General features: G+C 45.3%; 1 protein-coding gene across 1 annotated transcript in view; it reads left to right on the forward strand.

Moving 5' to 3' along the window:
• The first annotated feature begins 10,622 nt into the window (after window positions 1-10,622).
• The window catches only part of MVB12B (multivesicular body subunit 12B), a 188,894-nt gene continuing 185,921 nt past the window's right edge, over window positions 10,623-13,595 (forward strand). Inside the window, exon 1 of the mRNA XM_023628891.2 lies at window positions 10,623-10,984. Within this exon, the coding sequence (XP_023484659.1) occupies window positions 10,850-10,984 (135 nt within the window). The 5' untranslated portion in view covers window positions 10,623-10,849. The remainder of the gene's footprint in view (window positions 10,985-13,595) is intronic.

Consider the following 13,595-nt stretch of genomic DNA (forward strand, 5'->3'; position numbering starts at 1 on the left):
TGCCATCTCTCGATTGAGGATTTTGATAACAGTACCTACCTCAAAGTGTTGTTGGGAAGGTTAGATGGTTTAATGCCTGCACAGTGTCCGGAACAGCCCTCGGAACCTAGAAGTGGGACTCCATATGTGTGAGCTATTCTCCCGATAGCATTTTCCACAATTTCACTGTCCGGTGGAGGAAGTCCCTGGGTGCCCTCTCCTCTTGCATCTTGACAATGCTGGGAGACTGGACCTTACTCAGTCCCTGTGCGGAGTAAGAGGGCCGTGGGGAGTGGGGCTCACCAGCAGGTCAGTGCGTGTGGAATGTGTTGGCCCTGGGGCTCTGTGCAAGTCTATGAAGGCAGCAGTGGGCCTCAGGTTGTGCTGGGGGGACATGGGGTGGGGGGCTCCTGGTCTCCATGTCTGTATTGGTTGGCTGGGCTGCCAAAACAAAGTGCCACACACTAGGTGGCTCAAACAGCAGAAACTTAGTTTCTCAGTTCTGAGGCTAAAAGTCTGCAATCCAGGGGTCTCAGGGTGGGTTTCTTCCGAGGCCTCTCTCCTCGGCTTGCAGAGGCCACCTTCTCCCGTGTCTTCACACGGTCTCTCGTCTGTGTGTCTGTGTCCTAACCTCCTCCTCTAAGGACACCTGTTGTGTTGCATTAGGGCCCCCCATATGACCTCATTCCACCTTAATCACCCCCTTAAAGGTCCTGTCTCCAAACATAGTCACATTCTGAGGCACTGTGGCTTAGGGCTTCAACATACAAATTTTGGGGACACACAATTCAGCCCATAATAATGTCTGTGAAGGGAGGGCTGTTCTGTGGGTCCCTGTGACCGCATGACTGCACACCTGTGTTTGTGTCTCTGTGTCTGTCCGTCTGAGTGTCTGACCTCTGGGGCCTCTGTCCTTGTGAATCTGTGTTGCTGGGGCTCCTGGGTCTCAGCGTGCCTGTGTTCGTGAGACCTTGACAGTGTTCTGTGTCGACCTGACTGTGCTGTGTGTCTGTCAGTCAGTCTACAGTCCGTGATGTCCTAAGTCTAGGAGCCTGAGGGCCTGTGGGAACAGGATCAGCTCATCTGTGGGTCTCTGTGCACATAGGTCCTAGTGTGTGTGGGGGTGTGTGTGTGTGTCTGTAAATCTGAAATCTGACCAGGCATGTGGCTGGAAGGCAGGATTTGAAAGGAGAGGAAAGGGATCCTGTTAATTTGAGATTTGAAAGGAGACAGCATGTTCTTATGTTCAGAAAAGCATAAGAACAGCAGCTTAAACACATGTTGGCGACGACGGTGAGAGGACGGCCACTGAGGCCGGGCTGGCTCCAGTGTGCATTCCATGGCGTGTTGGTGTCTTTAAAACTGTGACAAAACCAGATACAGAAGCAACACAATGGGACTGAGCAGCATCCGCGGTGGGGGCAGGGAGAGGAGGCAGCCGCGGGGTCAGGGGGTGGAGTCACCGTGAAGGCCGCTTTGTCTCAGCACCTTCCAGCACCCAGCCGGGGGGGCCCCCAGTGCTGAAGTCTTTCTCACTCTCCACCCACTTCTTTCCAGCCGAGACAAATCTGCACCCTGAGCCCTGGAGCTGTGGGCGGGCATGACCTTCACGTGCAGAGCCCCACGCAGGCTGTGCTCTGTGCTCTACGTGCATTTTTTCTACTCCTCCCTAAAAGCCCGCAAGGCGGGTAATTATTACCTCCACCTAAGAGTGGAGGAAAGTGAAACCCAGCGAGACACAGGGCTGTGGTCAAGGCTGTAGCAACTGAGGTCTGTCTGATTGCTCTCAGGATTCCAGATGGTGCTTGGTTAAGAAACAATGAATGAATGAAATAAAATATTCCCTGTGCTTTGAGGTGGAATCTATGTCCAGGTAGTTAACCACCTGAAGGGCGGTAGCTTACTTTTGCTTTCTCCACCACACCCATTGGTCCTGTAATAAATGAGCTTGAGCACGCTGACCTATTCTTTTTGGAAAATCAGTAGTAGTGAAGAGACGGTGGACACTGGTGGTTTCTAACCCAGGGAGCAGACTTTTTCCTGGGAACAAACAGGAAGGAGATGGCCAGGACGGAGCTCCTGACTAAGTGCCAGCGTTGGTTTGGCTTGGCTGTGGACCTGGGTTTGAACATCAGCTCCGCCACACACGAGCCTGTTCGTCTTCCTTCCTCTCCTGTTCTGGTCTTCTGTTTTCATTCATCGCTCTCTTTATTTCACTGAACAGGCCTAAATGCACCGCTCTTTCAGGTTGCTCTTTCATTTCTAGGTCTTGGGGTACCAATGGCGCCCTTGGATGTACACACTGGATCTTTCTCTTGGTGGCTTGCTTCCTTGTGTGTTTTGTGATTGTTGCCTATAAACTCGCACAAAGCAAGGCTTGTTTGCCCCGGGGGTCCCACGTGCCCTGGGTTGTGTCTATAGAGTAATTTCAGGCTCGCCTCCACGGGGGATCCCGGCATTTTCTCTGGTCCCAATGAAGTTGCTTATGAATTTCCCAGAGTAAGTTCCCGCGGCTCCAGGCTTTATACTGGAGCACGGTGAAACCTCGGACCCCCGTTTTATTCCCACTCCTGGCCCAGGTGGATGGCAAACTTCTGGCTTCTTTCGCAGAGCATTTTCCAACTCCAGCATCTTGGTGGCCAGTGCCGTTTCGTCTTTGACCCTTCGTTGATTTACAACTGCTTTGTTTACTCTCCAAGGTTTCCTTTTCCTTCTTTATCTTTCGTCAGTTCTAACAGACTTTTAGAGTAGATCCTAACTAGAAAGGACAACTAGAGAGGTGTCTGGAGATGGTTCATTTAAGTTGAAAGCTGAAATAAATCGACAGTGCCTGATGATGTGCACACAGGCCAGGAATCAGGTGTCCAGGTTGAACCCCTGCTCCAGGCCTGATATGGCCACATGACTTGGATGCCGCAGCTCCGCTGAAGGTCTCTGGGCCTCTGGCTGCTCCATGGGAACATGGTGGGTGCAAGAGCCCTGGGCCGAGTTGTCTCGGTGCCTCCTTCTCTTAGCAAGCACCTCCCTGGGGCTTTATGCTGGTAGCTCAGTTCCAGCCTATTGCGTTCACAGGGCCCAAGGCTCACGTCCCACCCTCTTCTCCAGAGAACGCCTCCACCTCAGATCCTGCTCACCATCCTGGCTCCGAGTTCCCTCTTTGTCTGCTTCCTGGGGTTTCCTCTTTCTCGCCTTTGAACTTGGCTATGCATTTACATCTTTTGGTCATAGTTTATCTAGCATTTTAACGCATGCAGAGCAGGAAGGGAGATTTCTCATATTGACTCAATGCACCACGTTAACGAGAAGTTTCTGGCACGATTAGCCTCTGTGCCTTTGAGCAAGACACTTCTCAGAACCTCAGTGTCTTCATCTACAAAACGAGTAGGTCCTATAATAGGAATGTGTACAAAATAGGTTGTTATAAGGATTATGTGAGACAGGCGCACAAAGAGTTTAGTGTATATGGTGCCTGGAACATAGTAGGTGTGCGATAAATGGTAAGTGTTATCATTTCTACTCCTGTTTTACATATAAAGATCTGGGGCTCAGAGAGATTAAGTAACTTGCCTAAAGTCACACAGCTTGTCAGTAAAATAAACCCCAGATGTTTGAGTCTTCCCGGCCCAGAAGCCAGACATGTGAGTGAAGAGGTCTTTAGACTAACCTGGGCCCCTAGTCACTGTCTGAATACACCCTCATGAGGGACCCCAAGTGAGGACAGCCTAGCAGAAGCAAGTCAACCCCTAGGTTTGTAAGCAAAGTAAACAATTGCTGTTTTTGCAAGCCACTGTTTGGGGAAGGTTTGTCACACAGCAATAGACAACAGGTGCACTGTCCTATTGCTTACTAGGCACAGTCAACTCCTTGGGCAGACATGAGAAAACAGAGCTGCATCATTTGTTCATTCGTCCATTCACTCAACAAACATATATTGAGCCCCGATTGTGCCCCAGGCTCTTTGCCAGGCACTGGGGATTCAGTGGTAACCAAGACAGGCAAGATAAGAAAGACAAGAAACAAGCAATTAAATAAAAAAGAAAATACCAGATAGTGACAAATGCCAGGACGAAAATAAAACTGGATGAGACAGAGTGACTATTGGAGGCTTTTCGTCTTACGTGACGAGGGACGGTTTCTCTGAGCATTTAGGGTGAGATGATGGTCAGGAGGGAGGAAGGGCTGGCAGCAGAGTATTCCAGGCAGAAAGAATTGCTAGAGGAGACGTCCTATGGTGGGAGTGAGTTTGGTGTGTTTGGGCATCCTTCAAGGCCGGTGCAGCAACAGCGTAGCAAATGTGGGAGAAGAATGCCAAGAGGTAGGCAGGGGCACAGCACGGGGGGCTCTGCAGCCTGAGGAAAAGATTTTGTATTTTTTCTGAATGCAATGAGAAGGCAGTGGTGGGTATTTTAGCAAGGTGGTGTATCAGTCAGAATAAGATAGGCTATGCTGTGGTAACAAATAAACCCTAAAATCTCAGCAGCTTTCCACAACGGGAGCTTATTTTTCTCTTATGTCACAGTCTACTGTGTGTCTGGAGGATTTGCTCTAACTGGCAACTCAGGAGCCAGGCTGCCTCCATCTTGTAGCTCCATCATCTTGCAGCTTCAAGGTCATCTGCCTAGGGACAGGTAGAAGGAGAAGAGAGAATGGGGAAGGCACCCCAGACACTCATCCGCCTTAGCCTGAAAGGAATTCAAATCACTCTGCTCACATCCCGTTGGCGAGAACTAGTCACATGGCCAAGCTAGCCACAAGGGAGGCTGGGAAATGTCAAGGAGCACACATATATCGGAGATCCTCAACAGTGTCTACCACAGATGGTAACAGGATCTGACTTATATTTCAAATTGGCACTCTGGCTACTGCATGAAAACTGTGAATCGTGAGCAGTGGGAGTCCAGCTGTGATCAGGTTCTGAAATTGTAGCCCAACTCCTTCCCCTTTGGATATGTCACTTGTGGCCTTAAATGCTGGGCAAATTTTACCTCCTGAAATGAAAAAACGCTGAAAGCTGTGTCCTGAAGGGATGCTCAGGTCAAAGCTGGAGTCAAGAGTTCAAAACCAAACATTTAATCAAGCAGGCCCTGAGCCCCAGACTTTGGGATCATGGCCTGGTAAATTCCAAAAATAATCTAGAAACCAACCAAGAGTGATTTTGTCTCATAAGTACATATGATCAACATCATTTCATAGAATAAAGGGCATCTTAATATTTATAAGTTGGAAGGAAATAATAGCATAATAAGGAACATTCCTTTCATAGAAAAGACATTTGAGAACTTTACACAAATTGTACACACTCACGCGGGCCCCACGCACATGTATAGTCACACTAGCCTGAGACGCACAGACATTATATGTTAGTTGCCTTCCTGGAATTGCCTACGAGAATCTTTTATCGTCATTAAATAAGTGACTCGTGCCATGACCCACTATGGGGCTGTTTGGAGTTGCCCGAGTGAGAAGTTGCTTGAGGCGAACTATCGCTTTTCATTCAAAGAATCACCCTCCAAACTTTCAATCTGGGAGTCATGTTTGAAGTGACGGTTTGTCTTCCTTGACTGTGATATCTTAACGTTCCCATCATGTCCCTCTCAAACAGGTGGCCATTCAGGCCTCTTACTGTAATAACTGCTTACCTGTTGGAGGTATGTTTCCCCTTCAGGCCCCTAAAGTGGACCTTGTGCTCACCATGTAGCTTAAATTTTAAGCCTGAGCATTCCAAACATTGCACTCACATTCCATAAGTCCAGCCATTTTCCTGTGATGTCGTAACGTACAGATGGAAATGCAATTCTGCTTACATCAGGCCACATTGTCCTTCTTTTTCTCATTTCCCTACTCTCATGTCCTCTCTCATTGATAAGCACTGGTCCACGAACTGATACTTGGAAGCTACAGGGCTGGGTGAGTAACAGCAGCCGAGGTCCAGAGCCAAACACGGAGGTTTAGGAAACAGGATGCTGAGAGCCAAGTGTGACCACATAGGCCATGGGAGGAAGTCGGGGTGAATGGAGGAGGAGCAGACACAGGCCTTGGGGATTGTGTCAGGCCACAGAGGGGCCTGTAGGGTGAGTAGGGAGACCAAGAGAATGCTTTTCAAGACCTGCAGGAGCTGGCGGACTCCATCTGCTTCTCCAGTCTCACCTCACCCGGCCCCTCCAGTCAGGCCGACCTCCCTGTCATCTCCACACAAGACCTCCTTCTCCCATTTTTGTGCCCTTTGCCCACGTCCTTTCCGCCTGGACTGTGCCCCCATTCCATCACTTTCTGCCTGGCCAACTTGTATGTATCCTTCCAATGGAACATGCTCTGCCTTCTTCCACACAGATGAAAATAAGCTGAGTAGAGGCACCTCCTTTACTGCCCTGAGCCTCGAGGCTGACATGTCGGATGTGAGGTAGAAGAGAAAAAGAGGAGGTGAGGACAGCTCCCAGGTCTTTGGCTGAGCAACTAGAAAGATGGAGTTTCTGATAGATCAGATGGGGGACTGAGAGAGGAGGGGGTTTGGAAGGAACGAGCAGGAGCTGAGCTCTAGATGTGTTACATGCGAGACGCCCACGGACATGCAAATGAGCAGGTCAGGTGGGCTGATGGATGGGCATGTTTGGAGTCTGGGCAAGAGGACCAGGCTAGAGATGTAAATTTCAGAGTCACCAGCATAAGGCTGGTATTTAAAATCACGTTGTGGATGAGATTATGTGGGAGGGGGCTCCCAAAGACCCTCAGCCCGGGACACCAGATCCTTCCAGCTGGCCTTGGCCCACCACATAACCTCACTCTGTCCTCTCCCAGCCACGTACCCCTCCCAGCAGCTCTGATGTGGATTAAGGCTGCCCCAGGTAGAGAAGCCCAAGGTGACCTGGCCTACATGCCAAACTATATGACCCGGTGGATTTTTATGGTATGAATTAGGGCTGCCCCAGGGAGAGAAGCCCAGGGCATCCTCACCTACATGCCAATCTATATGACCAGATTCGTGTCTAAAGTTATACGACCGCACAATAACCAGACCCCATCTGCACTGAAATCATTTAACGACTTTTTACATCATCTTTTCTTTTTCAAGTAAAAAATAAGTCACGTACCTGTGCCTTATAAATTTAGCCCTAACCCTCAACTCGGGGCAGCAGCAGGAGCTCTGACTGCCCATGGGTCCTGTCCCCATGCCTGCAGCTCTTCACTGCCCATGGGTCCTGTCCCCAGGCAGCAGCTCTTTACTGCCCATGGGTCCTGTCCCCATGCTATTCCGTACTATTCTCTAAATAAAAGAGCACCACTGCCAGACCTTGAGAGTCCAAGAAATCTTTCTTTAGACTCCTCGGCTCACCGACCCCGCCTCAGCTCCAGCAAACCTTTCATCTTTCTTCTACACTCTGCATATTTGCGCAACTTTTCTCCTTTGCTTGACTGTTGACTGCTCCCCATTCTTCAAGGACCAGCATATACATCTTTTTTCTCTGCAGCTTCTTCCTAGAAGAATGAGTATTTCTATTCTCACCATTACAACAGCACTTTGACTATATGTACTGATACCCTGGGGCAAATTACTCCACACCGTGTTATAATACCTGTGTCATTGATAAATATTTTGAAAGATTACCCAGGTGTTTTCTCCTTGGCAGTTCTTTTGAGCACCTCAACCTGAACCTTTTCCCTCTTTAAAATCCCTTCTGAGGTCTAATACTTCAGAGAAGAAATGATACAAAGCAAAACCAAAAAGTAAACAGATAGCAAAAACAAAGAGTTAACTTCATGGCTTTGAGTTGTCAAATTTCACTGTTAAAAATCCACGTTATCCAGAGAATAAGAAGACAAGCCACAGATTGGGAGGAAATATTTGCAAACAACAGTGCCTGGCACGTGAGAGTGGGTAAAGAGATGTGAGCTGCCTTGTGACCCAGTTTATTTGGTCCAGGGTAGACCTGACTATTACTGGGCCTATCAGATTCTCTCCCTAAGTCTGGAATTGGGCTTAGGGACGCTTGTCAGTGTCTGTGCGTCACTGGAACTGGTGTGAAATAGACAGGCTGAGGGTCCCATCATGGCAGCCACATTAGCTTGTGAACAGGGAGAAGAAGAGAAAAGTGGTCTGCTAGAAAAGATGAAGAACAGACGCAGACACCCAAGGAGAAGGAGTAACAGGAGGACGTGCAACCCTGGGAAATCCCTGGAATTTTCCTGCCTTGTGACTGCTTCCATGAGAATCCCTGTGTGTTCCACTAATTATTTTTTTCCCAAGCTAGCTTGAGTGCATTTTTGTTACTGACACCCAAATGATTGTTGACCAACAATATCTGAATCCTCTTCAGACTGAGCATCTTGAGGGTGAAACTAACTCTGCTCATCTCTCTAAATCCAGAAACCTGGCCAAGATTCCTAGTGAGGGACGGAAGAAACAACTATTATCCATAGAATAGCAGAGCTCCCTCCATCAGAACGTTCTCCAGGACTCTGGGAATCCTCTTCAGGAGTTTTGTAGAGCAAAGTTATAAGCATTTGCTTTGGAGTTTCACACCTTTGACTCCCACTTACACAGTGTGACTTAGGAAGGCTCAGTTTCCCTAGTTGTATTAAGGGATCACAATCCCACTACATAGGACCCATGTAGGTATGGAGTGAAATATTTTATGCGGAAGGGCCTGGCACAGAGGAAATGCCCTGTAAATGGAAATTATCGTGCTTTCTAACAACTGCCTTTGAGAACTGACATTATTCATTCAATAAATATTTGTTGAGTACCTACTGTGTCCAGGAATGGTGAAAAGACAGATAAGAATCCCCAGGTGCCTGCCCGCATGAAGCTTACAATCTAAAGAAAAGGAAGGAGGTTTTCTTGAGTGCCTTCTCTGTGCCAGCTCTCCAGGCAAGCTCCTCTTGATTAAGGAGAGTACAGAAAGAATCACAATTGGGGTCTGTCATTACGTGGTGCCTCTGTGTAATAAAAGCAGATCTGCACATGGTTATGGTTTCTTAGTTTCCACAGCACTGTTTGTGGTTATTCTGTGTTTATTTTTCACATCCTTTCAGTCAAGATCTTCTGAAAGAGAGCCAGCCACACTTACACACGTGTCTCACAAACATGTTAATCCCACCTGCCTGCCTTCTGCTCCTACGAGCGTCTGTGTTCAATCTGAGAGCACAGATCAGATCAGAAACGGGGCCACTCAGGGAAAGGTTCTCTTCAGCCAGCAAGACTGATAACTGCTGAGATTTTAGCCTCGCTCGCTCAAGGCAGAATCAATCTGTTCTAGTTCCCACAGATCAATACCAGAAAACAGCCTGAGGAGGAAAGATGTATTTATTAATTGAGAGAGCCCTTAAGGAAGGCTGAAGAGAACAAAAGTGAGCCGTGGAGATCTCGGATTCAGGAGGTTGCCCGAGTTGGTCCTTGTCCTGCACGGGCGAGGCCCGGTAAGCTGTGAGGACCTGCTCTCCAGGCTGTTCGCTGCACTTTACCCACCTCTCTCAGAATAACTACCGTTTGTGGCATTGACCACCCTCTGGGATTTCATCATATCTGAAATACACCGACATATTTTTCCTGATTATACAAGTCATACAGCTTCATTATTAAAATTTTTAAAATCTGAATTGCCTTGTTTCCTGGTAAGGAAACAGCGATTTATTTTTATTTTTTGTTTTTCATTTTTTCCCCAGCTTTATTGAGATATAATTGACATATAACGTTGTGTAAATTTAAGGTGTACAGTGTGATGATTGATTCACGTATGTATGAGAAATGATTACCACAATAAGGTTAGTTAACACATCCATTATCTCACATAGTTACCTTTTCTTGTGTGTGTGGTGAGAACTTCTAAGATCTCCTCTCTTAGCAACTTTCAGGTGGACAATACAATATTGTTAACTATAGTCACCATGCCGTACATTAGGTCCACAGAACTTACTCATCTTATAGCTGGAAGTTTGTACCCTGTGACCACCTTCACCCATTTCCCCCACACCATGTCCCTGGCAGCCACCAATCTACTCTCTGTTTCTATGAGTTCAGGTTTTTTATTTTTTTATTTTTATTTATTTATTTTTTTTGAGGAAGATTAGCCCTGAGCTAACTACTGCCAGTCCTCCTCTTTTCGCTGAGGAAGACTGGCCCTGAGCTAACATCCGTGCCCATCTTCCTCTACTTTATCTGTGGGATGCCTACCACAGCATGGCTCTTGCCAAGCAGTGCCATGTCCACACCCAGGATCCGAACCAGTGAACTCCAGGCCACCGAAGCAGGATGTGCGCACTTAACCGCTGCGCCACCAGGCCAGCCCTGAGTTCAGGCTTTTTAGATTCCACATATAAATGAGATTATACAGCATATGTCTTTCTCTGTCTGACTTATCTCACTTAGCATAATGCCCTAGAGGTTCATCCATGTTGTCACAAATGGCAGGATTTCCTTCATTTTTGTGACTGAATAATATTCCGTTGTATACGTACCCCACATTTCTTTATTCACTCATCCACTGATAGCCACTTAGGTTATTTCTGGGTCTTGCCTATTGTCAATAATGCTGCAATGAACGTGAGAGTGCAGCCATCTCTTTGAGATCCTGTTTTCATTTCTTTCAGATGTACACCCAGAAGTAGGATTGCTGGATCAGATGGTAGTTCTATTTTTAATTTTTTGAGGAAGCTCCACACTGTTTTCCCAGGGAACAGTGATTTTTATTGGCCTGGCAATATGGCCAGCCTCAGGAGGTGACCGTGATTGACAAAGCCAATTTCGTAGGCTCTCTTGTAGTTAGGAGTGGCCATGTGACCCATTTCTGGCCCAGGGGATCTTAATAGGTCTGCTGGAGAGTTTTGGGGAAAGATTTTCCTCCCTACTCCCCTCCCTGCTGTGAAAGAGGAGGCCATGACATCTGAAGCGGGAGGAGCCATCCTGTGCCCATGGAGCAGCAAGCATGAACATAAACGACAACCATCTGAGGATGTCAGAGAAGGACATGTGTCCTTAACCTCTTCATTCTCACATAATCGGAGACTGAAGGTAGGTGATGCCTAGCCAGTAAAATAAATGCCTCTTGTTCAAGCTACTGTGGGTGAGTGTTCTGTTATTTGCATCCATATTCCTAAGATATGCTAAAATATATGTTTAGATATGCTAGAGCAGAAAATAGCCCCCCAGACATATCCCCCCACCCCGGATATAGCCACGACTAAACTGTTATCGTTTGGCATACATTTTTCCAAGTATTTTATGCATATCATATAAATAATCACAAATACATATAACATCAATGGGCTCATAGAATAAATGCATTCTGTTCTATTACCTGTGTTTTTTTATTTAACAAAATACCATGATATATTTCTACGTCACTACAGCTTTTTTAACAACTCAATCTTCTATTGCTAGACGTTTAGGATATAGCCAATATTTTCTCATTATAAGCAATACTGAAATAATTATTCTTGAACATGCATCTGTGTGCACTTGCCTGATTGTTTACTTTGGATAATTATTAAACATGGACAGAGGGTATGCACATATTAAATGTTGACACATCTATCTACTAAGCAAATGCTTATTGAGGGGCTAGTATGTGTGGCACATTTATGCTTGATGAACAGATACCTTGTGGAGCTTTTAGTCCGGTGGGGAGACTGACACTTGAACAGGTAAACAAATAGTAAATAGTTACAAATTGTGAGGAGTGATAAGCAGGAAATGAACTGATGCGGTATGAAAACAATAGGGACCTTCTCAGATGGATGACCAGCGAAGGCCTCCAAGGAGGTAGCATGTAAGCTGCCAGTTTAAGGATGAGAAGGGCCAGGCCCTGTAAAGATGGAGAGGAGGGGTGCTCTAGGTGAAATCCCTCAGGGAAGAAACAGCTTTGATATTTAAGAATCCAACAGGAAATCAGCTGCGGAGGGGCAGGCCAGGTCCAGACAACACGAGATCTTGTAGGTCATGCTGGGCCATTTGAATTTTATTTTATTTTATGGAAAATCATTTGGAGGGCTTTAAGCAAGAGAGCGATTTGTTGCATTTTATTATTATTACTTTTTAATGATCACTCTGGTTGCTATTTTCCATTGTTTGGTTGGAGGCAAAGCCAGGAGACCAGTAAGGAAGTTACTGAAGTGGTCTAGGCAAAATAATATGGCTTAGAGTGGGGGGTTAGGAATATACAAGTAGATCAGTGGATAAAAACATAGCATTTATAAACATGGAACTTAACAAATGATAAAAGTGTATATCCTTACACTAGTGGCCCACAATTTTATTTCCTGAAGTATTACATTATGTTAGAGCAATATATCATATTACATTATATTTTATATACATTGCATTGTATTTTATATTCATTATTATTAGTAATATTCTTATAATAATAATAAAATATTCAGTTTCAAAAATTTCCTGGATATTTCCCCATATTTATTTATCAAGATAAGTTTTAAAATAACTTTGTCATGTTCCATAGCACTCCACCGCTCAAATCATATTGGTTCTTTGATTTGGATTCCACTCAATTTATCAATTGAGTTGGGGGGATATGACATCTTTGCAATATTGAGACTTTCTGCCCAGGGATTTGTTAAATTTTTCCTTTGTGTCCTTCAGCAAGGTTTTATAGTTTTTTTCTATGGTCCTTGCCACTTCTTGTTAAGGTTATGCCTAGATATTTTATAGTATTCATTGCTAATGTGCATATAATCTCTCCTTTTTTTAAAATTTATACTTTCTAAGTGGAAATCACTAGTATTTAGTGTTGTATTTAGGGGATCCTATAAGTAATACCTCTCTCTTTCTTCTGAATTTGGAAGAAATCAAGGCATAGACACAGAAGAGAGAGATAGGAGATACAAATACTACCTTTATTGCTGATAAAGTTGGCTGGAAAATGTAGCTGTTGATCTGTAGCCAAGTAGGCTTGCCATATTTCCCCCTGAATTGCATAGACTTACCTCTCTAGTAGCAGGCAGTGCTGGACAATAGTATCTCTCTGCCCCAGAAACAGGTCCACTTACCATGTGGCGGAGAGCATAGGAAAGTCACTCATTCTCCCCTAGGATGGAGAGAGGCCGTGAGTGTTATTCTAACAGAACTCCCTCTGTATAGAAAAGAAGGCTTCTCCCTTAACATTTAAGAAAGTCATTGATTTTGGTGTTTAGCTTATAAGTAGCCATTTTACCACTAACTAGTCTCTAAGATTTTTAGTTGATTCTCTTCAATTTTTATTTTTAGGGATGCACTTAAATCATGAACAAATAATGACAATTTCGTCTCTTCCTTTGCAATATTTGTATTTCTTATATACTTTTCTTATCTTATTGCATTGGCTTTAGTTTGTAGCCATTATAGCAGGCATCTTTGTTTTGTTTCTGACTGAAAGGAGAATACCTTTAGTGTTCCACCATTAAATATGCTCGTTGATGGCTTCTGATGAGTAAACTTTGTCATGTTAAGAAGTTGACATTTTCTTTCCAATTTACTGAGGTTTTTAAAAATTTGTAAGTAATTGGTGTTGAAGTTTACCAAATACTTTTTTTTTTAAAGATTTTATTTTTTTCCTTTTTCTCCCCAAAGCCCCCCGCCGTTACATAGTTGTATATTCTTCGTTGTGGGTCCACCTAGCTGTGGCATGTGG

Source organism: Equus caballus, chromosome 25, assembly GCF_041296265.1.
Source record: "Equus caballus isolate H_3958 breed thoroughbred chromosome 25, TB-T2T, whole genome shotgun sequence".
NCBI classification, from domain to species: Eukaryota; Metazoa; Chordata; class Mammalia; order Perissodactyla; family Equidae; genus Equus; species Equus caballus.